The 23,441-nt window shown below is 42.5% G+C and overlaps 1 protein-coding gene across 2 annotated transcripts; it reads right to left on the bottom strand.

Moving 5' to 3' along the window:
• Positions 1 to 361: 361 nt before the first annotated feature.
• On the bottom strand, positions 362 to 23,181 carry Rpi (Ribose-5-phosphate isomerase). 2 transcript variants are annotated; one of them, XM_077645292.1, is made up of 8 exons: positions 22,928 to 23,181; positions 21,964 to 22,024; positions 19,164 to 19,219; positions 16,709 to 16,768; positions 14,013 to 14,146; positions 11,317 to 11,458; positions 1,498 to 1,597; positions 362 to 688 (listed from the first exon to the last, which is right to left on the bottom strand). In XM_077645292.1, exons 1-8 carry the CDS (start codon positions 23,165 to 23,167, stop codon positions 597 to 599), a joined length of 885 nt encoding a protein of 294 aa, XP_077501418.1. In that variant the 5' UTR covers positions 23,168 to 23,181; the 3' UTR covers positions 362 to 596. The 2 variants fall into 2 exon arrangements, with proteins under 2 accessions (XP_077501418.1, XP_077501419.1); XM_077645293.1 differs by having other exon boundaries at positions 22,961 to 23,179.
• Between the last annotated feature and the right edge of the window lie 260 nt (positions 23,182 to 23,441).

The following is a 23,441-nucleotide window of genomic DNA, read 5'->3' as shown; positions in this document are numbered from 1 at the left end:
CAAAGCTTTGTTTCAGCAGTTTATTAAGTTTAGAATAGCTTTCAAGAAGGGATTTTGCAATAAGCTGACGTCGAAAATTATACGTTTTTTTGGTTTTGGGAGTTTTAACTTCCAAGGGACTAAGGCTATGAGGGACATCATAGTGAAGGGCTCCGGAAATTTCTACCACCTGGGGTTCTTTAACGTGCACTGACATCACACAGTACACAGGCCTCTAGAATTTCGCCTCCATCGAAATTCGACCGCTGCGGCCAGGATCGAACCCGAGTCTTTCGGGTCAGCAGCCAAGGACCATAATCACTGAGCGACCGCGGCGAGCACCGCTGGTAATAATGATCGCGGTCAGGAGGAAGAAGTATGATGCCAAAATAGAAAAACCCGCATTTATTCCACATTGAAGAAGATAAAAAATGATGCATGACTTTGGCCACCCGCTAATTTGCAAATAACAGCACCTACAAATTGTTCATATATGGTGACGAGCCAGCCAATATAGGCTTGCACTGCTGAAGTCAGTTTAAAGCACACTTCAAGTATTGTACATTATTCTGCTTTGCATACGAATAAGAAAATAGAGTAAAATAGGAACCACTCGCTCATGCAGCTTTCTTCTCATTCACTGAGCCATCGTTCAGGCCATAGTAGGCCTTGTGTGCCATTCCAACAAAAAGACCCGTTTCCACAACACCTGAAAGAAGGAAAAATGTATTGTATCCAGTTCAACTTTCAGAAACCCTAGAACTACACGTCCAAAGATGCCATAACAAAACAAAAAGCACTTAAATGTCAGAGACAGGTTATCCAACAGTAGCATCCAACAAAATGGATCACAACTACCTTTAATAGTTTCTCTGGTTTCAAGGTCTGACGAGAATGGAGCAGCAAAAGACATAATAAATGTAGCCACTGAAGCTATCAGGTTTCTTCCTTGCACTCGGCAGGCATAAACCATTATCACTTGTTAACCTGCCACAAACGAAGGCTTAAAACAGTTACGATAACTTATTGGCCCTATGTTAGTCATATAGAAAAAGGTCAGTAAAAACTCATTCAGCACAAGGCTTCATTGCTGACCAGGTATAAAATAAAAGCAACATTTAAAAAGAAGGGCCAGTGAAGCACTTCCACACAGAAGCACTCAGGTGAATGTCTTTTACAACTGAACAAAAACAGCAGAATACAATAGCAACTTTTAGGTAACCTCGCTAGCAATGACAAAAATGTTAAAGTAAAACCCACAAAAATACAGGCCACCACAAGTTCCCTGCCAGTCACAGACAATATATTCATCATTATAATTAAATCAGAAGTCATGCATTTAATTAGAAAAGAATACTATGCCGAACCTTGATACAGCAAACCAAGAATTAGATTTATGCCACAGATGAAGTTTTTTTTATTTGTGTTTGCAGCTTTACAGTAATTTTATCAGTTACCATTGTTGTTTTCAGTGAAAGACAAATAGCCTGCGTAAATTGTATAGCAATGCCTACTCACCAGGAATCATTTTCAGGGCAGTGTTAACAGCTGACCAATCTTTTTGCGGTGTGAATTTGCAGTCAAGTATGAAGTTTCCATTGTCAGTTACAACTGGTCCCTTGAGTTCAAATAGGGAAAAGAAGAATTCAAATAAAAAACTGAAACCTTGACCACAATGACCACGTGGTAAACAAGTGCACAAGCCAAAGCACTTGTTTGCACAAAATAAAATAATTCTGTTTGTGCAAATCAGTAGCTGCACAATAATAGTGTGCTACATGTTTGGCAGTGGCAAATGAAAAACTGAACTGCAACTAGAACACATACTATGCATAGTTTGATATGCAGAGTATGTGTTTGGGAAATCATCCACAAATTTCATGCACACCATAATCCAGCATGTCCTCCATTTTTCACAAATGCTGCTTCACCACTGTTTAACAGCATATTCCAATCAGCGATTCAGATCCGTTTTCTTGCTCCGCTAAGTGAAAAGCATGCTTCAATGGGCAATCTGGATACAAATCCCCAGTTCTTATTGGTCAAGACGAATTTTGTGCTCTTTCGTGAAAGCAGGGCTCAGCTACGAATCGCCAACTGAAATATGGTATTAGCCCTTCCATTTCTACACCATGAACAAGCATGGCTTCCTCATGTTGTCAGTACCACTTTTACCATTTCCTCCTTGTAAACAAACTCAATCTTGTGCATGCAGTTTAAGTTCATGCGAAAAAATGCAGCCGCATGCTGCTAGAAATTTGGCTTGAGCTCAAAACTGCCTGAACACTAGCAAACAGAGTTTCCAAGTGATGTCCCTTCATGGCATTTTATGCGAGTGGGGTTACTATGATCCGAGTGAGCTCAAAGCTGATCTCACATTTCTTAAAAATTAAAGGCTTTGCCAATGCACTGCTAGTGAGTTCAGGGATTAGTGTAATTTCTTTGTCATAATTTTCACCCCAGGATGTCAACAGCCTGTCAACTGGTAGCAGAGAAGGAAAGTTAAGATAAAAGATCGATCTTGTATGCCCTGATTGGCATCTGTGCCAGGCATAACATAAATACAGCGGTAATAAAAAAAAACTCCATGTGGTAGTTCTAATGCACTTAAAGAGACGTGAGGGAATGTTGCCAAGACTGCAAGGCTGTACTCAGCACCACTCCTTTCTTAGAGGCCTACCATAAAAAGGCTGCAATTGCTGCAATTTAGACGCTTTGATGGCAAATATGTCAGTGCTATGTCAACAGCGGCACTCTTAACAATGTCTTCTGCAACTTCGGTTGAGCATTCATTGTAAAAAAGCTCGGGGGCCTTCTTAACTATTCTTAAAGAAGAAAATGTGACAGTATTTAGGCTGCCTGCAATGGTGTCTACAACAAGTGTTCAATGTTGTCGCAGTATTCCTGCCAAAACCACGTTGGAATCCTTATATGGAGCTCTTATACGGTATGCATCAGTCATCACCTTCTAGAATGTTCCAGTAGCTTCCATTAGATTATCACATGGGGTTTTACAAATCTGACCCACTAATCCACCCACAAATCGCCTTTAATACATAATCTGGAGTGGGCCTACTTCCAAAATTTTGAGGGTCCTTTGGAACTTTTTGGGGGCGTGGGACAAATTCCAAATTCTGGGAGTCCTCAGATTTTAAAATTTGCCGGTGTGATAAGACTGGTCCACTTGTGGTCATGTGGTGTTGCTGACGTCACGACCTTCTTGACCAATAAAGGAATTTGAACACTGAGAAGCCGCAAATGTTTTGTGTGACAATAACCTATATGCTATCGCGTAAGAAAATCTTTACTGTGTGCAAAATTATGAAGAAATGCCCATTGTCTATAAAAAGCTTTTATTTTAATAGCCCATGCCTGCAGTCAGTGGCATAGTCACTTCTTGAGCCTCCCACCCCATCTGAAACAAAACTGACACTATGATACCTAGTAATGGATGCTCAAAGTAAAGCTGATTATATTGGTAGATGAGTTAAAAAAGTTTTGGGTGTCAAGGCAGAAATGGCAAGGCTCATAATTCTAAAAACCTGGCAAGCAAAAGGGTAAAACAGCCTTGAGATAAATTTGAAAAGTAAACAATAAATATAAAAAAGGAAGGCAGAGAAAGGGGTGACCAAAGAAATGATGCCTGCGGCCAAGACCGTCACCACAGCGCAACATAGTGCCCTTGCCCTACTTGCATTATCGGATACCAAAGTGCATGAGCCACAAAAATTTCTGAAGGTATACATATTCAGCAGTAATCTGCCTGGCCAGGCAAGACACAGCAGCACAAAAAGCGAAATTGATTCTCGTTGATGGATTTCTTCTGACCTAGGTCTCCTACCAAGTGTGGCTGGTGTGGTGGGCAAAATATTTGGCTGCTGACAGCATGGCATAGCAGCTCTTATGTGACGTGTACCGAGATGGCTCTAATCGCGACAAAAAAGGCACCGGGGAAGCGCAGAACACACGCGAGATCTGCACAGGCAGAGGCAAAAATGGCAGTTTTTGCTCACCAGGCAACACCTCCCAACATCGCATTGTTGGTAAACAGTAAGAGGTCTCTAGTATCTTCAATGCTCTATTGGTTATTACGCTTCTGCCTGCCACCAGTACCATCTCAATTACAGAAGACCGAAAAAAAGAGAAAAAGTCATGTTCATAACTGCAGAACTCAAGCGAAATGGCTGCACCGCCAGCCTTATAGGGAAGCTGCACTGCCCAGGTGGCAGTGCAGCTGTTACACTCAGCCGCTAAAAACTGCTGCTGTCAGCTGCTTGGGCCGCCCCAAGTGTGAGAGAACATTCTGAACGATCAGACACTCGCGTTTGGCTGATTGTAGTCACTGCCTAGCTTCTCTCATGTGGTTTCAACACAGCGTGGCAGCTCATGCCAATAAGCACATGAAGGTGGCGTAGAAAAGCACTATGAGTACACCAAAAAATTTCGGATGTTCCAAACTCTCTCCCTCGCCTCTACAGATGATACGAATGCGAGAGCCGCGACCGCACCCTCGAGCACTAAGCGCTGCCCACACATCGGCAAAAGTCGCGATCTCTAATCACACGCACCGAGTGACGGTGTGCGGCCTGCACATCGCCAAAGTTGCAATTGCTGATCGTGCGGTACGCACTGCGAGTAGCGAGCTGTGGCCACACAGCAGTGAATAAATGCTGTCAGCCGTAAACAGATCGGTGTGAATGCATTTTTTATGCTTCTGCATACGAATTTTGTTTGTTTGGATGATACAATATTTCGGATGCAAATTTTTTCGCGACACCATGAGATTCGTACCACCGGCATTCTACTGTATACATTCCATGCGCAAAAGGCGTCAGCAAAACCTCAGCTTGTATTCTCGGAAGGGAAGGGGTGCGAACAGTACATTAGCTGCTTTACCACTGTTGGTTGCCTCCTGCCCCGCCCGAAGCACCAGAATATCATCCTAAAGGAAAGGCCGAAGTCGTTGAGTGAAAATACTCTGCTCCGAGTGCACGGCATTATATGTTGGGGAAACAAAGTATTTCATGGAAAGAATGAAGCAGCACAAAGCTGATGTCAAATTGAGCGAAGCGTTGTGGCCGAGCAATGCGAGGCATATGATCACAGGATGGACTTTGGCAGAACTATTATGCTGAAGACCAAGTCAAATCCGTGCACAAGGCTGCTGCTTGAGTCACGGTACATTCAGCAGGCATCACGAAACATTAACCACTCTCTCGGAAGCCTCCCCTCTTCCTAGATTCACAGTTTAAGTTCAGTGACTTTGCAGTCAACTATATGTATGTACAAAAGCAAAGCTGCGCTGTACCCACAGTTGCACCTCGACGAAGAAACCAAGTAAGGCTTCGAAACGCCGTGTTTTCTTACAAAAACTTGGTTGGTGCTCATTTCTCACTCAAATTTGCATCCCAAACCAGACAGACCTCTGTCAAACGCTTTCATTTCAATCGCATAGCTATGATTATAACGAGGCAGCAACGGGTGGAAAAACAAGATGCCACATATCAACAAGTTCGATGCCTGCTTGCTTGGATGCGTCGAATCGAACCTTGCTCAACGCGCACCAAGAAGAGCAACACATGCCCGAGCCTCTATAAAGCTTCTGCAGGAGCTCCGTAAGCATGCCAGGTGTGTGCCATGTGGGAAAGCATCTTGCAGAGCCACCATGACCTCCTACACAACAGTGGGCTCTTCTCAACAGCCTGTCCGCACGTGAATAATTGTGCCACTGATGGGTTAAGTGAAGATTAGCACAGAGGCCTGTAGGAGGCATGCAGATGCAGCCATGCACTGAAGCTGTCTGCCCGTCTCATCGCGGGGTCACTCTCCGTGGACTGATCACTGTCTACATTTCACACAAAGTGCTACACACAAAGAAACTTGAACTGTCGCAAAGTAATGAAATTAGAATCGGAAGTAGAAGCCTTTACCTCCGGTTTCTTCTTTTAGCAGAGGCGGTTCTTGACGATGGTGACATGCATGTCATTGGCAAGAAAAATCCAAGGAACAGTGTTGTATTTCAGCCGTGCCTTTTTGAAAGAAACCCCTAGAGATCACATTAGGGACAAGCTCTGCATGCAGCCTTTCTAAAGAAAGAGTTTCGAGCAGAGTACGCTTGCTTTCGTTGGCTTGAAATTTTCCCTCTTCACAGCAGCAACCCTCTGTGCAGCGAGCATTTGAGCTTGAGAGACACCGCGGAAGACGACCCGTTGGAACCAGAGTTGTTCGTGCACCTGAACGCAGAGCAATACCTCGAGTTGAATGTGGTGCTCAAATTCTGCTAACATGTTTAGCATGTCTATAACACACGCAACATGAGGGACAACTCATGCATCCCGAGAAACAACACTCGCTGAAAGCTCACTAGGGTGGCTCTTCAACGTGACGTCACGTGGGCAGACATGGACGAGGTTTCCCCCTCTGCTGTTCTCCTCTGCAGCACTCGCGCAGGATGTTGGAGATTTGAACGCCGTGCTTTCAATTCATGATTGCGCCAATGTTGCAGCTAAAATTTTAAAAATACAGTGTAGACCACTTATAACGTAAGTTGCGGGAGTTGCGTAAATCTGTGCTATAAGCGGTTCAGTGCCACGTAACTAAAACGCCATTTATAGCCCATTTCACTCTCTCTCTCTCTCTCTCTCTCTCTCACACACACACACACACACACACACACACACACACACGCACACACGCACACAGAGAGAGAAACAACACTCGCTGAAAGCTCACTAGGGTGGCTCTTCAACGTGACGTCACGTGGGCAGACATGGACGAGGTTTCCCCCTCTGCTGTTCTCCTCTGCAGCACTCGCGCAGGATGTTGGAGATTTGAACGCCGTGCTTTCAATTCATGACTGCGCCAATGTTGCAGCTAAAATTTTAAAAATACAGTGTAGACCACTTATAACGTAAGTTGCGGGAGTTGCGTAAATCTGTGCTATAAGCGGTTCAGTGCCACGTAACTAAAACGCCATTTATAGCCCATTTCACACACACACACACGCGCACACGCACACGCGCGCACACACACACACACACACACACACACACACACACACACACACACACACACACACACACAAAACAATTGCAACTCAGCACCAAGAATGTTTGCATCGCAAGTGCATTATTAGCAGAAGAATGCGGTGATTTTTCATCTGGAGGTGTTTTTTCACTGCAGTTCGAATGATTTCGTCCTCAACAAGACTTAAACACTGAACAGCTTTGTCGCTCAAACTGTTTTTTGCGCAGTACATTTCCTTCTTGCTCAGGTATTCGAGCGCGTCCTTGCACGGCACATCTGGCATTGGGTCGACATCGTCCTCCCCATCCGATTCATCTTCGGTCGCAAGCTCCATGCCACTGCGCACTACTGTGACAATCGCAGCATCCGTGCTCATTTCTTAGCAGACCACCAGCTCATTTTCATCAGCACTGACAATTCTTCAAAAGTGTCTGTTGCAGAAATGAAGTTTCCCTCAACGAGGCCGGACCACGTCGTCAGCGTTGACTGCCCCATCGATGGTGTTGCTCTGCTCATCGCCTTCAAAAACTTTGGCATTACATACGAAGCCAGCCTTCCGAAAGCACTAGCTTACTGTTTTGGCTTTCAACTGCCACCATGAAGCAACAACCATGTCAATTGCACCCCTTAAATGCACCTTAAGGTGCTGCTGCTGCTGCATGCTTAGCAGAAGTCTTTCACAAATGTGTTTCTTGTACACTGCCTTTACAGTGGCAATGACGCCCTGCTCAAGGGGCGGACTTTTGGCGATAGTGTTGGCTGGCAAAAATTTCAAGTTGACTGCAGTCAACCTGGGGTGGATGTTATGAGCTGTGCAGTTGTCAAGGATGAGCACAACCCGCCGCTTCTCTGGCACCATATCCTCATCAAACTTGCAAAGCCAGCTCGTAAAAAGCTCTCGCGTCATCCATGCTTTTCTGTTTGCTTTGTACGTTACTGGCAAATACTCACGCGTCTTGAAACAACACGGCCTCACCAATTTGCCAATGACAAACAGGCGACGCTTATCAGTGCCGTCCATATTTGCCCAAAACAACACTGTTACACGTTCCTTTAAAGCCTTATGGCCCGAGCAGGGTTCACCTTTCAGCGCGAGAGTGCAGTTGGGCAGCAGGTTATAAAATAAGCCTGCTTCATCGGCATTATAAATGTCTCTGTCCGTGTACGTCGAGAGAATGGTTTCTAAATTTAAGCGGAGCCAGACTGCGATGGTCTCGTCCTTCACCTCTCCGCTTTCACCGCACACAACTTTGCAGCTGATGCTATGGCAGTCTTTAAAACGCTGTATCCACCTATTAAGGGGGTTGAAGTCGTCGTGGCCTAAAAGAACACCCAGGCACCTAGCTTTCTGTTGGAGCATCGGGCCACTGACTGGTATGCTCTGAGGCCCAACTTCTCGAAACGATCCGAAGAGCGCTGCGTTCACGTCCTCATACTTTGACACATGAATTCTCTTCCGCGACAGTGAACTAGAATCTTGCCGCAGTTGCTGCCGCACCTCGCCCCTATTTTTGAAGATTGTCGACACGGCTGTGTCCGATATGCCTTATTTTGCAGCTACCGCTGCCTTCTTCAGCCCGCTCTCAATGTCCTTCATAATGCATTCCTTCGTTTCAAGCGATAATGCTTTCTGCTTTTTCGTGTCGCTTGAAGACGCCGACGCCATGGCGGCAGAACCAGAGAGCACAACAAGCACGCTCTGAACGCAGCAAAGAAACTGCTGAAAATAAAATAAAAATGACAGCTGCACTACTGCTTTTACCCCGCACTCTATTCAGCGCACGCCCGGATTGGGCACTGCCAGCATGACGTACGCGCCTCCCCTTCCTTCAGGTACTTCGAGGCCGCCGGGGCTGCCTGCTCCTCCATCTCTCTCCCTCTCTCTTTTCATCGCGCGCATCCCACGGTCTCTCTGTTGCGGGCTGCACCCTTTGCCTACCAAAAACAGTGCTTTAACCGGCATTCTGGTTTTTGCGCCTGCGTATTAAGCGGTCTACTCATACACTGAGTTCTATGGCAGCAATACCAGTGGTCAGAAAAACCCATGTTATTACCGGTTCTGCTCTAAAAGTGGTTATGCTATAAATGGTCTCCACTGTAACTTTACAACCGTGAGTAACTTGAGAACCCTAGAAGGTTAGCAAATTCAAAAACTGCCCCAGTATCCCTTTAAAGGATTAGCAAGCAGCTCTAAGTGTATTATACGCTTGGAAAGCAGGGCATTCAACTAATCCAGAAGCAATTTTCGGAGCTCGGACATTAGCCTCCACTGCCATGTCCTGAAAACTCTCGAAAAAAAAAAATGCCGAAGGATTGGTTCAATCAAGGGTCACGTGCCGAGTGCCTTTGCATCAGTGAGATGACAAGCTTTATGGAAGACTTCACGAACACAGAGTGATGTTTAAGAATGCGAAACTGATGGTGGATCACTCCAAAAAACATGACCACCGCACAGGCTTCGCTGACATAAAAAATCCGCACCCGCCCTCAGTGCTCCACACAGGGAGGCAGTGAAGCCTCTTGGGGAGGGGGAAGAGGGGGCAGTACTGCCAAATTCACACATACTCAGGCTATGTCACATTACCGACTGCAACAATGGACCACCATGCTTAAAACATTCAGCTGCAGAAGAAACGAAACCGGTCTCAAAACCTGGAAATCTTTCCTGGCCTATATCATCTGGGATGTATTGGCGCACATACGACTGACATGGTGTGGCTTGGCTGCAAAGAAAATTTGGATGCAGGCTGCGTGGACCTTCTGTTGCGACAGTTATCTGCACTTTTCTTGGTGCTGTTGCATTCTTGCACAGTGGAATGCACAAATGCCCGCAGGATTAAACAGCAACCTCAATTTTGTCAGCTCTTCAAATGATAAAGAAGGGTGAAGACTGAATTTACAAGCCATACAAAGAGCAAAACGACAGCCGTAAAGACCTGCCAGGATTTGTGGTGTGCATTCATTACTGGTAAGCATAGAGCTTTCACTGTGCATACTTGTGTTTACACGCAATTTTTGAGAACAAGCAGGTAGCTCTCGTTTGTTCCATCACTTTCCCCAAGCTCTGAACAAATCCAACTGTGATCATGGTGCTCATTGGGCTGGATGGTGATATTTCTCAAAGCATCCCTAATGCTCAATCTCAAGCAAAAAATGTTCATTATCAGAAAGTCTATGGTGTTCGGCTCTGCAGAGAGGCCCAGTTAGAAAGGATGCTTCTACCAACCACGCCATATTTCTGGCATGCTCAAGATGACCTCTGATATCACACTGTTTGGAAGCAGAGCGTGGCCATCACTTTCACCCTTTTGTACTGATGTGTTTCTGATATTCCCATTTGTCAGGGGTTAAACATTTTTGTACTGCTCCCTCCGTAATCTCCTGCTTTCGCTTGATCACCCAGCCAGTAAGCGGGACCCCTCATTTTCTCATAAAGACGCAAAAAGAAAAGTCTTCCAAGTGCCCGCTTGCTCTGCCTTGCACCAGAAAGCTTTCTTGCTTTTTTCTAGCTTTGTGTTTGTTTGTTCTTTCCCAGTACTGCCCCATCTGCACACCCCACCATCGGTCATTTGACCTGAGCGCCACCCAAGAAAAATTTCTGCTAACACCACTGCCTGCAGCATAAACTTCTTTTGAAGTGCTGTACCAGCTGCATGTGTGTGACTGATGTTGCCCATTTTGTTATGAACTGCTGCTAGCCCAGATGAGCGTTTGTTAGCACAAGCAAGTGGTAGTTACAGGGGCTAAGTTGGGACTGTAAGGCAATTCTTCAGTTTGAGCAACTCTCCTCCACAATTTGAAGGAAATGCCTGCAAACTCCTCAAAGAAGTCCTGCTCCACTTCAGCAATGCCAAGGGTTGATTTTAATCGGCTACAGCTTCATGTACATTTGTGTTCAATTTAATATTTGATGAAGCGCTTCTGATCCTTTTGCACTAACTTGCTCTCATAGAACAGCATGCAGCTAACCTAATCTACATATCTGATGAAGCTGGAGTTGTGGTGTACATTCATATGCACTATACCCACCCTTTTCTTTTTAGCCCACATCTACCACTCAAACCATTACGCCTTCTCCATTGCACCTCCTAGCTGGGGTTAGTCACTCAGCAGCGGACAGTACTGGCAGACCAATTTATATATGATATGGATTAAGATGTTGATATTAGGAAACACTTGCCCCTCTTTGATAAGGTCCCAGCTTATACACACCAGTCCACAAAGTATCTCGGGTATGACAGCAACTGGGAAGGTCTGTCTTAGTAATATGTACTTAGAGCACATTTTACAAATTTTCTGGAATTTTCTTACACATTTCTTAGCTGCCTGCCGTAACTCTGCCTTATGACCAAGCAGCTTTTCTATTTTTCTTTGCACAGGGACATAGGACATAGGTATCACTTCAACAGGAATGCCCTTCTTCCAGTTTTCACCAAGTGTAGAGGAGTCCTTCCTGCAGGAAGATAACAATGGATGTGGTAGATATAAACGTTTCTCACAGCAGTGCTACAGTGCGCTGAAAATGAAACAAGTGGTTCACCGGCTCTTTGTGAATGGACAGCGAACACTTGTGTGCTCTGCAATTTCAAACAGGAAAGATTAAAATGCAGAGGAGAAAGAGAGCAGGCTGTTATTAACACACCACGCACAGGGTTAGAAAATGATTTCCATTGGGTGAAGTGTAGTAGCCTGTTCATGGACGGGATGCACACAAGCATGGAACTGTAACCCACTTGCTGTACACCCAATTGCTAGCCATGCACATGAAACTGCTAATGCTTGCCATTTAAGATTCAAAGCCCCTCTATTCCACCAAACACACGTCAGAGGGTTCCTGAATTATCCACCCTAGTATTGGTGGAAACAAGTCATTATAAGTTCAAATGTGCTTGAGTAAAACAACAAGCTTCAAGAGGCTTCAAAGGCTAATTTTTGGTTTAAATTTGCTAGCAATTCACATTTAACACTTCTGTTATAACATGCAATAGTTACCAAGTTACGCAGAACACTCAATCTACCAGTTCTTGTCTCAAAACTCAATACCTCCTGACAAAAGAAAAACTTGAACATCATATGCACAGTCTCAAAATAACACCATGCCCAAACTACCAACTACTTAATGAGGTAGAGATGCCAAATTTTTTATTCTGTTCCCTCCTTTTGGTAGAATTAGTCTATGCCAAGTCAACAATTTTAAGTTAAATCTCTTCTCCCATGCAGTTTCGATTTCAGTCCCAGTAGCCGAGCAGTTACTACGAAGTCAAGAAGGTTTGAGATCAAGTGAGGCATACAAGAGCTACAATATAATCGCCATTTTGTTAAATACTCTACAACTCTTATGCTAGTAGCTTGTCCAAGGAGTCACAATGACAACTAAGGAACAAAAGTTTTTTATATTGCAGTACCTGTACACCTCATGATATTAAATATGCAGATACCTCCAGCATGAAAGAGAACAATCTATCTGCCCAAAAAGAGGAATTTTTTGGTTGTTTCTCAACTAAAGTTGAACTTTTGAATATTATACACCAAAAGGAAAACTAGTTAGAGAACAAAAAGTGTGCTTGTCCCACATAATTAGGCAGTAATCATCAATTGAATGCTCAGATTTTTTTTTTCCCTTACATATTGGAGGGACATGTACATGTGACTTCACACCCACTGTCAGCTGCTCAAACTGAAGCTACGCAAGAGAATAAATTCAATTATAAGTTGTCTACTGCACACAGACAAATTTCGCATAGTGCTCTATATTTACTACTGTCTTATGTGTCACTTAAAAAGAACACACAATAAAAAATTTGGTGACTCTGCCCCTTGACGCCTCTCTGAATACTCGTTGCAAGGTAAGAAAGATGCAAAGCTCCAAATCTCTGCTTTGTGAAATTTATGTAGCAAGTCAGGAGGTCTTATATGAGCCATTCGGACCAAATTAATATTTTGCAAGAATTTGGGCTAAGATATTTCTTGTAGCCAGGCATCACCTTCATTGTTCAAGGAGTATCAAAATGAAATGAAACACTTTAGTTTCACTTTCTTGTTTAAAACACTTCATATGCAATTGCTATCATGAATCACAACACAGAATATATGAAGGTTCAACATTACACAGCAAGGTTTCTTACAATGCGGTTTCAACCGTGATATTGCCAAGCTCAGGTAACAAACCAATTGTCAAAACTAGTGTTCGACAGTTAGTTGCACTAATGCTTGACAAATAAACCCTCTCCTAGACTGTAATCAACTGCACTACGGCACCAAAAAGCAGGTGTAGGAATACCACAAGGCGCATAAAAGCACAGCATAAAAATGCAAGAACTATGCCACAGACAGCAGCGAGAAACTCCTAAAAAATGTCTCCAATATTTATGACTGTAGCGATCAACATGCTTTCACTAATTTGTGGCATCTCACTGGGTAATCTTCTATAAATAATGAAATTGAAGTCGCTGGACAGAAAAAGCTTGCCAGCACAGTGGCCAAGCATTAACTATGCTCCTCCCTTTGCAAATTTCAAAACTGTTCAAAGCTTCTCTATTAATCTATTTTCCTTCAAATTGACAGCTATTCTGAAGTCTTCCTTTGAACAGCAGTCATTTGTAGTTGGAATTCATTGGCAATACAGCCAAAAACCTTTGATAATAACTGCAATGAGCACCAAATCTTGCCGAGAAGACCTAACCTAGTACTACCAATGCAGCAAACTAGCCACAACATAATGAAATAAATGGAAAGGGGGAAAAGGTTCTCCCACACTTTTCTTTTTGTGTCTAGTGTTTGTGCCAGCAACTGCCATACTGAACTCAAATTTAGGCGTGAACAAATGACTCCAAAATAAAACAAGAGAAGAACACATTCTAACAACAGGCTGAATTTAAGTGAAAGAAAGTTATTCCTGAAACTATGAAGCCTGTGAGGCAGAGGCAACTATCATTGAAATCCAGAAGACAAGAAATGGCTATGAAAAGATTACATGGTTATTAGATGCAAATGTAAACCTTCCTCACCTGTAGTCAGCCACCACTACAAATTCCTTCGCACAAGATGCAATAATCTTCTCCTGAGTGAGGCATCCGCCGCCTCCTTTAATCAGTGTCAACTTTGCATCAATTTCATCAGCACCGTCAATTGCCACATTCAGCTGAAAGCAGAACCCAAAATACTCAAGAAAATCGGGCCTGATTTGGCCCAAGAAAAACCATGAGATACATCCAAGACAGCCGTGCACAGCTGTCACACTGCTCAACTTTCTCTTGCAGCCATTTGACAGTAACATGTACCATATTTACTTGTGTAATGAACGAGCTCGCATACTGAATGCGCCCCCCAATTTCGGGTGTCAAAAAGTGCTATCTTTTTTGCCCTCAGATAATGAACATACCCAATTCTTTTTGCATGCAGACCGCTCCTGATAATAATGAATGCTGTGCTATCTTTTTTTTCCCTCACGTAAGGAACACACCCAATTCTTTTTGCACGCAGTCCGCTCCTGATGGTAGTGAATGCTAGCAGGCACCTCTTTGTGACCACCGGAACAACTACACTATACTATAAAGCACCATCGGTCAAATTTCAAGACTACAACATCTCAACCTATGGAATCAACAGCCAATAAAAATGCTGCTTGAAGAATATGCAAATCAACAGCAACAACGGCTGGTCGCATGGGTTTCTCTGTTCGACCTGACACAACAAGAATAATAGCAAATGAAACTTGTTGTGGTTGGTCTTTGTGCTGAATACTGCGGACTTTTGCTAGAGTATCCTCTACTTGAGAGCTCTTTACAAAGCATCGCCCACTAACCAGTTATAATACGGACTGGTTTGAGACAAAAGTTATGGACTACGCTCTCGAGGAAGGAAACTGTACTGCAGCATGCGTTTCTGGAAAGCTGTATCTGATAAAATATTTATTTATGTAGCCTATTTTCTGTCCTGCTTTTACCACTTAAAAATTTTTTTCTGGATATTTTACCCTGCACAATAATGCAACCCCCAAATCTTGACAGATTTTTTTTAAAAGTGTGGTCATTGTGCAAGCAAATACAGTAAACCCTCGATGGACTGATAATTTATCAGCAGTCAGAGGTGCCAACAATGGTTGATGACATCTTTAATTCAAAAGACACATACAGTATAACCACAACTTATTCACCACAACTTATTCAGAACAATTTAGAATACAAATAAAGTGCGGTTCCCAGAATTTAGCCCTTCTGAAATGTTGCTAACTAAATGATATGGTTTGTAGCACAGAAGAAATAAAATCCAATACACACACAACTGAGTTTAAAAAGTGTAAAAGCTATAGGCACCTTTAATCGTTTTTAACAGGTACCTGTATTTCACATTCTTCAGGTTTTCCCTTTACGTTGTAATGCAAGAAGTGTGTGCTGCTGGGTTGATTTATGTGGAAAGGTAAAGAGACTTAGTGGCTGTATTGCAATTCCAGCTTTTTGTTCCCTGCATTGTGAGGTACAATTGCCTTAAGTGTTGCAGCCTCTGTCAGGCATACTGTGCGCTTTAACCATACTGATCGAGACAGAAATCTGCCAGTCATGGCCAGAGAACTCTGTATGAAGCTGGACATCAGCTTCAATACATTTGTAACAAAGCTTGGTTTGTCTGGATTGTGAGGTTTAACTCAGGCTGTGAGGGACGCCGTAGTGGAGGGCTGCGGATAATTTCGACCACCTGGGGTTCTTTAACATGCACTGACATCACACAGCACATGGTCCTCTAGCAGTTTACCTCCACTGAAACGCGACTGCCACAGCCGGGATTGAACCCGCTTCTTTCGAGTCAGCAGGTGAGCGCCATAACCACTGAGCCACCACGACGGCTATTTGCAACAAAGTGGGCAACTCTGCATTACTGCAACATCTGTGCAAGCCTTGCGCGCTCACAAAGGAACAGAAAAAACATTGTGTCTAAGCTTGCCATGGTCCAATGAGCCAATACACAACTAATGGTGACGGTTTGCTCGATAGCATCACCACTGCTGACAAAACATGCTGTCACCACAAGTCAACGTGCCAGTTCATGCAGTAGCAACATATAGATTCATAGCCCCAACAAAGGGTCAAGGAACATCCCTCAGCACGTAAAAAGTAATTTGCACCATCTTTTGAAGACAAAAGGTATCATTGTTCTGAATTTCTCAAAACACTGAAAAAAAAAAGTTGTAGGCAAAAGTGTCAGGAGCAAGGCCACATGTAACATGTCATGATGACACCAGACCTCATACCAGATTGAACACCACGCAGCATACTGCAAATCCTGGCAGGACTGTTCAACACAGTGAATACACTGTCTGGATTAGGTACCGAGTGCCTCCCATCTCAGAGATTGAGACAAATAGGTTGCATGGAGAAGATTTTCATAGGAATGGCGCTGTCATGGACACTGTGAAGTAGTGCGTCATCTCTACTGGTAAAGCCATTTATCGGCATGGTTGCAAGCCGCTTACTCATTACTGGTGCAAAATGCACAGCCATTAATGAGCACTACATCAGAAGACAGGTGTAGTAGCTGTCAATACGCCTACAAAGAGGTGTCGTCATGATATTTGCAGTTACTATAGTTAGCACTGAGGAAAATTGGGGAAATTACTTTTAAAGTGACCCTCAAAGGCTTACAACTTTTATAATAGGCTCGGCCACAAAACCATACAAAAACTTCACAACACTCTTGGCCAACTTACTTCAGGGCTTTCTTCCAAATCTGTCATCACAAGACCATGTTTCCGGATCAATTCTTTTGCCTAAAATACAAACAGTTGGTATATAGCAAGCTGAACACAAATTCAGGCCATCAGTAACAATAAAAAATGAAGTTAATAGCACTGCTGAAACTTTATCACAGTAGAATATTGATACATATAGTAACACTGCGTAGAGTGAAGATAAGGATACGGTAAAGTAAAACTATGGTCCTTACTTAGATGCCATATGTCAATTCTTTTTCCTTATGCAGTATGCACAGCTTTAATAAAAACACGAATACAGACAACAGCCCATCAGGCTTTCCTATATCGAGCTTCAAAACCAGTGAATCTGCAGCAGAGCAAGCAAGCTGAAATTGAAATTACAAAAGGCAAAAGCAAACTGACTCTATAAGCATTTACAAAGAAAAAACTAGGGTGTTGAAGCTGCCACACAAGTGTCAACCTCGTTTTCTCTAGTTTACAATGTAGTGCTCTGCAAGTGACCCTTTGCAGTTGTCAGAGTCATCTCTGTTTGCTGCACTGAACTCGGCACACCAACTGAGAGCCACTGATCGCTATAAGAAAAGCAGAAGCTGCTTCACAAAGTTTCCACCAACAAGGCAACATAAGAAAACTGCAAAAATGTTTAGTGTTTTGAAAAAAATTACATCTACTTAAGATAAACAGAAGGAAAAAGACAAAACTACAATCACGAATGAAAGTAATCTGAAGAGGCAGAAGCTAACAGCATACACTTGACATTGTTGATTGTAAAGTGGCTCCATTCAAAGTTGCACATCAAACATTTCAGTATTAGGTTCACTTATCAAGAAGGTTCTAGAGTTTGCTTTGAGACATAGACATGATGGCTTTGCAGCTAACATTCCGTTCGGTTGTTGGAAGAGCGAGAGCAACAGGATTGTCTTCCATACACAATGTGGTGAGTTATGGATTGTAGGGTTTAACATCTCAAAGTGACACACTGGATACGAGGGAAACTGTAGTGGAAGGCTCCACATTAATTTAGACCACCTGGAGTTCTTTAAAATACACTGACATTGCACAGCACATGGGCGTTTTTGTATTTCACTTCTATCGAAATGCAGTTGCTGCAGCCGGGATCGAACTCACGATCCTGGGATTAGCAGCCTAACGCCAAAGCCACTGAACCCCCACAGCAGGTCCACAGAATGCGGTGAAAATGAGGCAGTGGGCGATGCAATTGTTGAACATAAAAATGCTGCACTTCCTGCCATCTCAAAATCTTTGACTCCAAAGATGTGTTTAACTGTGACAAAATACTGGTGCTTTTCAAACAGCTGCCCAAAAAAACCTACAACTTCCAAAGTAAAAAATGTATACATGAAAAAACCAGTAAATAAAGATTCACTCTCTTGACATGTTGCAATTATGATAACAATTATGACAAGGTCCCGCCACTTATTCTGCACTAGTACAACAGCTCCCCAAACGTGTGGACAATGTCGTCTTTCCCGAATTTCTCTTTGTATGAGACTCTAAGTATGGAGTAAATAAATGGATGTGCTCCTATTGCTTGACTGCTGTTCTGCGCACTGTCTGACACTGTCCCTTACCCTTGTGGAATACCAAGCTTCGGTTTGCGCCTCAAAATGTAGCTTGCAAACAACAGCCTCTAGATCAACGCACCATTCGCAATCTTAAAGGGACACTGAGGACAAACTGAAGTTTGCCTGCATCTATGCATTACCTCATTGTAATGACAAGTATGCTACTTTCACTGAAAGTTGAGTTATTATAAGCTAGAAGAGGTCAGAAAACGAAATACAGGTATTGCTCCGACTGGCTATTTTCGCAAGCAAATTCACTCTTTTAATGGTATGCATCAAGAACACAGCCCCCTGATATGGTCTCTGGAGCTTGCACCAGTTGTGCAAATTGACTGCAACTGAACGGCCCAGTATTGTGAACTGGCAACAAATCTTTTTCTTGAATTACTGCAATGCTAACAAACTGATGTAGTTAGTTTTTCATTGTCAGGGCATAAGCTCACATAATGTAGGAATTGTGAATATTTACCTTGATACAGCATTTAATCAGATGCAAAAAAAAATTTTCATTAAAACTTTTAAGCACTTGCTCATTGCATTCCATAGGCACATGAATATCAAAATATGGAGAGCACACAGTGCCCAAGTAAAGCTCTAAGGAAGTGCACCTTCAAGAATACAGCATTAACAAGGATGTCTGCAGAGAAGTCATGCAGCCAAAGTATGCCTCAAGATAAGTGGACAAGTACCAAAATGTAAACAGCTGGATAACGCTATCTGCATTGTAGAAATCAGTTCAGACTAAAGACTAAAGAAACTCATAGAGACAAGATACTTAGAGAGCACACATCTTGTAAACTCATTCCCTGCACTGCAAGCTCCACACTTAGAAGTAGGAAAACTTGAAATATAGCACAACTCACTTGGAATGACGTAGGCACACAGGATATCTTCCATCCATGTTCTTTTACCCTACGAGCTGAATTAGAAAAGAATTTCACATGTAAAGACAAGGAGAAACTACAGGCGCAAAGATGCAAGCAAAATGAATGCATCATGAATATGAAAATGAGAAAAAAAATTGACTATTCATTAACAGATCAGCAAAGCTTATCCAATACTAAATGCTAATTCAGGAAAAAAAAGAATGGCATGTAAACTACACCTCAACAGAAAACTAGAGCAGTCAAGCCAGATTAGAAGAGCAAGCAAAACCTTTAATTGCAACTGTAAAGCTCATACACATGTAAGGTCTTACAAGTAAGCTATCCCAAAATACACTGAAAAAAACTGCTTGGTGTAACTATAAAAAAATGCTGCGCAGCCTTAACCCTTTCAGATGCTTTGCATCAAACTGTGTACATTGCAAATGCACAGCTTTTTCTCAGAATGTGCACCGTGCTAGCACGAATTTCATCATAATGTGTAGCACTAATTTCTTTGTTTTGAGGCTAATCTAGCATCTTTCACCTTGTAAATGGGTGATTTCTTATGCCAAACAGCTCACGCAGCAAAACATATTGACGGAACCGTGAGCTTGGTACCACACCTAATGTCATTTTCTTGACGACAGATTTTGGTGTTAGTACTCATGTCTATTTCTCTTCTGGATTTCTGCCGTATATGCATCTAGCTTAGAAGTACAAAATTATGTCACTATTCCTAGTGTGTTCATTTCAGAAATGTTGGTGTTTTAATATTATAGCTTCCAGGTATTATAACAGCTTGTAAAAAATTTTGCATGTAAAAAGTGCATGCAAAAAATTAACCACTGGTGTTTTCCATTGGAAAACTAACGATTTGGCATTTCTGAGGCCTGGATATGCTATTTAGTTCAAAGAATATTTGTTTTCACTCAATCAATCAAAATGATAAATGGCATCTGAAAGGATTAATTAAACATCCAAACTTTTGAACATACAGTAAGGTCTGTAGCTATTTTTGCAATTCTTACGAAGTTTCTATTTTCATTCTGCTTCGATTTCCTAAGCAGAGACAACAGCTAATGACAGTTCTGTGAAGGGAACGAGAACAAACTGTTCCAAAATATGTTGTCTTGCCTATGGAACAGGCCAAATAGTTTTCTTATGCTACAAACGCAACACGCATCTCAGTTAAAGTAAGAATCACCGCTTGCACAATTTTCTTCAGAAGAATAACCTTCTCGTTTTTAGAACTCGTGCGAGTTGCACAAAATGGATGGAGTGCCGAGTGTCCATTTTCTTCTTCGCTAATTCGTTTACAATTTAGGCGCAACCAAGCTATTAATAAACATAGTGATTTTACATTTAGTACTGACTAGATAAGCTCTAGGAAAAGGTTTAGACATCTGATAGTCTGCAAGCAGCAGTAAGAATTTAAATTGCTTCAGTCCAAAATAAATTTTGTATTAAACTGAGTGCACAAAGGAACCAAAGAACTAAATAACGAGAAAGAATGGGTATATATCTTCTCGGCCACCAATTACACATGGCATCCCGCAAGGCAGCATTTTAGGGCCACTGTTATTTAACACATACATAATTAAATGACATTGTAAACATAGATACATCAATACAATTTATCAGACATGCTGACGATAGAACTATACTTATCCCTGGGATAAGTATAGCGACAGACTTATAATAAAGTGCAATGAAATCCTGGAAAAGCTTTCCACATGGTCCGAACAAAATGCCATTAAGATAAATCCTAACAAGAGAAAGGCCATTATATTCTGTGCTCAAAGCAAACCTATTGCAATAAGACGCCCAATTATTTTTGAATTCCACAATATAGACGTCGTTAATGACCATCAAATCTTTAATGTATATTTTTGTTCAAACTTAGGTTGGCATGCACACATTAACTACATTACGAAAAAAAAAATTTCGGCGCTAGCGGGCATTGTATCGCGTTGTCACAGGCTGCTCCCAGTAAAAGCTAAACTTCAGGTGTATCACACCTTGTTCAACTCATATTTAAACTATTGTTCTCTAGTTTCATGCACCACAACACAGACTAATCTTAACCTACTTCTTGTTTTACAGAAAAAGATAATCTGCTACATTGCAAATATTGAACTAATGTCCGCTACAAAGTATGCATTCTATTCCTTAAATATTGTAAGAGTAGACAACTTATTCACATATCGATTACTTACTGCAAGCAGCCTACTTTTCTCCTACAGAGATCAAAGAATTTTTATCACCTCTAGCCGCCCTAAAACATCGTACTTCTAATATACACACAAGATGTCTAGATGTTTGGGAAATCCACATGTTCACACAAATTACAAATGCTAATTACTAGCACATAACCTTCCATTAAAACTTAATATGTACTCAGACACAAACAACATAACCCCAAAGAGATTGAGTCAGTACTTTGCGAAATTGTGAACCATAGTGTTTTTCTTTTTTTGTGGTGCTACATTACTCTCTCTACTGAATATTTGATTCATGTCTCACTGCGATGCATGTGATGTATGTTGAATTTTATTTTTCTTTCTCTACCAAAAGGACATTGTCTTTTATCGTGTTTCTTCCTATCAATTTCTTGAGTATATGGTATGTACTGCTGTAAATCCTTACATGTATTTTTGCCCTTCGCAACAGTGCCTTGTAACAGCCTCCTGGGCCCCGTCAAGCTGCTTATTTAGCTTTTAGCCCAGGAGGCCGTCAAGTTTTTCTGCAAAATAAAGTACGAATGAATGTATGAATGAATGAATAAATTTTTTCATACCCAGATGCTCAACCGCATAGACTACAGTGCTTCCACTTCCAATGCCCACAATGAAGTTGTTCTGCAAAATGCAAAGCCACATAACATCAACTTCAAGCACAAGAAACAGCCTATTTCAGCAGTAAACATACAGAAACATGCTTGCTGACTGTCTACTCATGGTTGAAAAATAATGAATGAAACTAAATATACACTCGAATGTTGCAACAATGCATTGTGTTCGTAAGCTCTACAAATCCCAGAATTCAAAGCGGAACAGACGCTGAAATGATGATGGGCACATACCCAAAACGTAAACTGGATGACAGCAAACTCCAGCACATCGAGGTTTGAGTCTCTTCACGTCACACACAACGATTCCATGTTGTTAATTACATGTTACACGTGACTACATGCGCGAAGCCAAAATCGACAACCTCAAAACAACGTTTCGGCGCAATAGATGATTAATCGTCACGGTAGAGAGGAAAAAAACCCGTGCATCGGTAATCCCCTGTAAACAGCGGATTACGCCATCTGACCAGCTGGGTTTTCGCAAGTTTGCAGACAAAATATGAAACTAAGGAGGAACGTACTCTAATCTTAAAAACATTCCACTTGGCGACTTTGCTAGTTCTGAAACCACTTGAGCATCCGATAAATAACTTATCAGTTTCCAATGGTGCGCCTCAATCTCGGGTGCACTGAACCCGAGCAACGGTCCGGTGGAAATTTCAAGCAATAAACTTGACGGTACACTACATGCTATGCTCTAAACACACACACAAAATAAGCTCCCGCCGAATTAACTCTTGACCATGCTCTGGCGTTGTCAATGTGCGAACGTTTCGCACATTTACGCGACAAAAAATAGGCACCGTGCAATGGCATAGATTCAGTAGTAAGCCACGAATCACGTCAAAGACACTCAGAAACGCTTTGCACGTTAATTATCAAAACCACTTAGTGAAAGAAACTTCCCCACTTCTGAAAAGTGCAGCATAGAGCGGCCGTTCACCTTGACGTGGTTGTCGACTGCTCTCTGGGCAGCGGCTTCCTTTGCCTTCTCGACGAGATCCATACCACCCGAAATCGAGCGCCGAGTGACCAGGGGCGACAGGCGGAATGCTAGCCGTGAGTGAGATAACACGTGGGTATGAGGGCAGCTTACATTTGTTAGAAATCCTAACCCTCGGACAACTTTATCTGAGAAGAGAACACCCATTATCCCTGGCGCCTTCTACTGACGACAAAGCCAACGATTTCAAATAGGCGCGAACTTTAAAATCAGCGCCTTGAAAACCTACCAATGTGCATCATTGTTGAATTATGTTCATGTTGCTCGTTTCTCGAGTGATAGAAGTATAAAATTCTGTAACCGTTGTGTCTAGCGGAATGACCATTGCCCTGCTGAGACGTGTATGTCCATCTCCCACCACATCTTTCAGAGCCCGAGCTAAATGAAACCTGGGGACGACCTTACTTGCATGTTCTGCTGG

The sequence above is a fragment of the Amblyomma americanum genome, unplaced genomic scaffold (genome assembly GCF_052857255.1).
Source record: "Amblyomma americanum isolate KBUSLIRL-KWMA unplaced genomic scaffold, ASM5285725v1 scaffold_164, whole genome shotgun sequence".
Classification (NCBI taxonomy): Eukaryota; Metazoa; Arthropoda; class Arachnida; order Ixodida; family Ixodidae; genus Amblyomma; species Amblyomma americanum.
This window is presented reverse-complemented; position numbering and strand designations above follow the sequence as displayed.

Excerpts from the sequence above, each read along its gene's own strand:
- Rpi (XM_077645292.1), bottom strand. The coding sequence starts at position 23,167 with ATGGGTGTTCTCTTCTCAGATAAAGTTGTCCGAGGGTTAGGATTTCTA. Across the intron at positions 22,025-22,927 it reads CTATGCTGCACTTTTCAGAA|AACAACTTCATTGTGGGCAT; the intron begins GTGGGGAAGTTT and ends TGCATTTTGCAG. Across the intron at positions 1,598-11,316 it reads GGCAGGCAGCTAAGAAATGT|GGACCAGTTGTAACTGACAA; the intron begins GTAAGAAAATTC and ends TTTGAACTCAAG.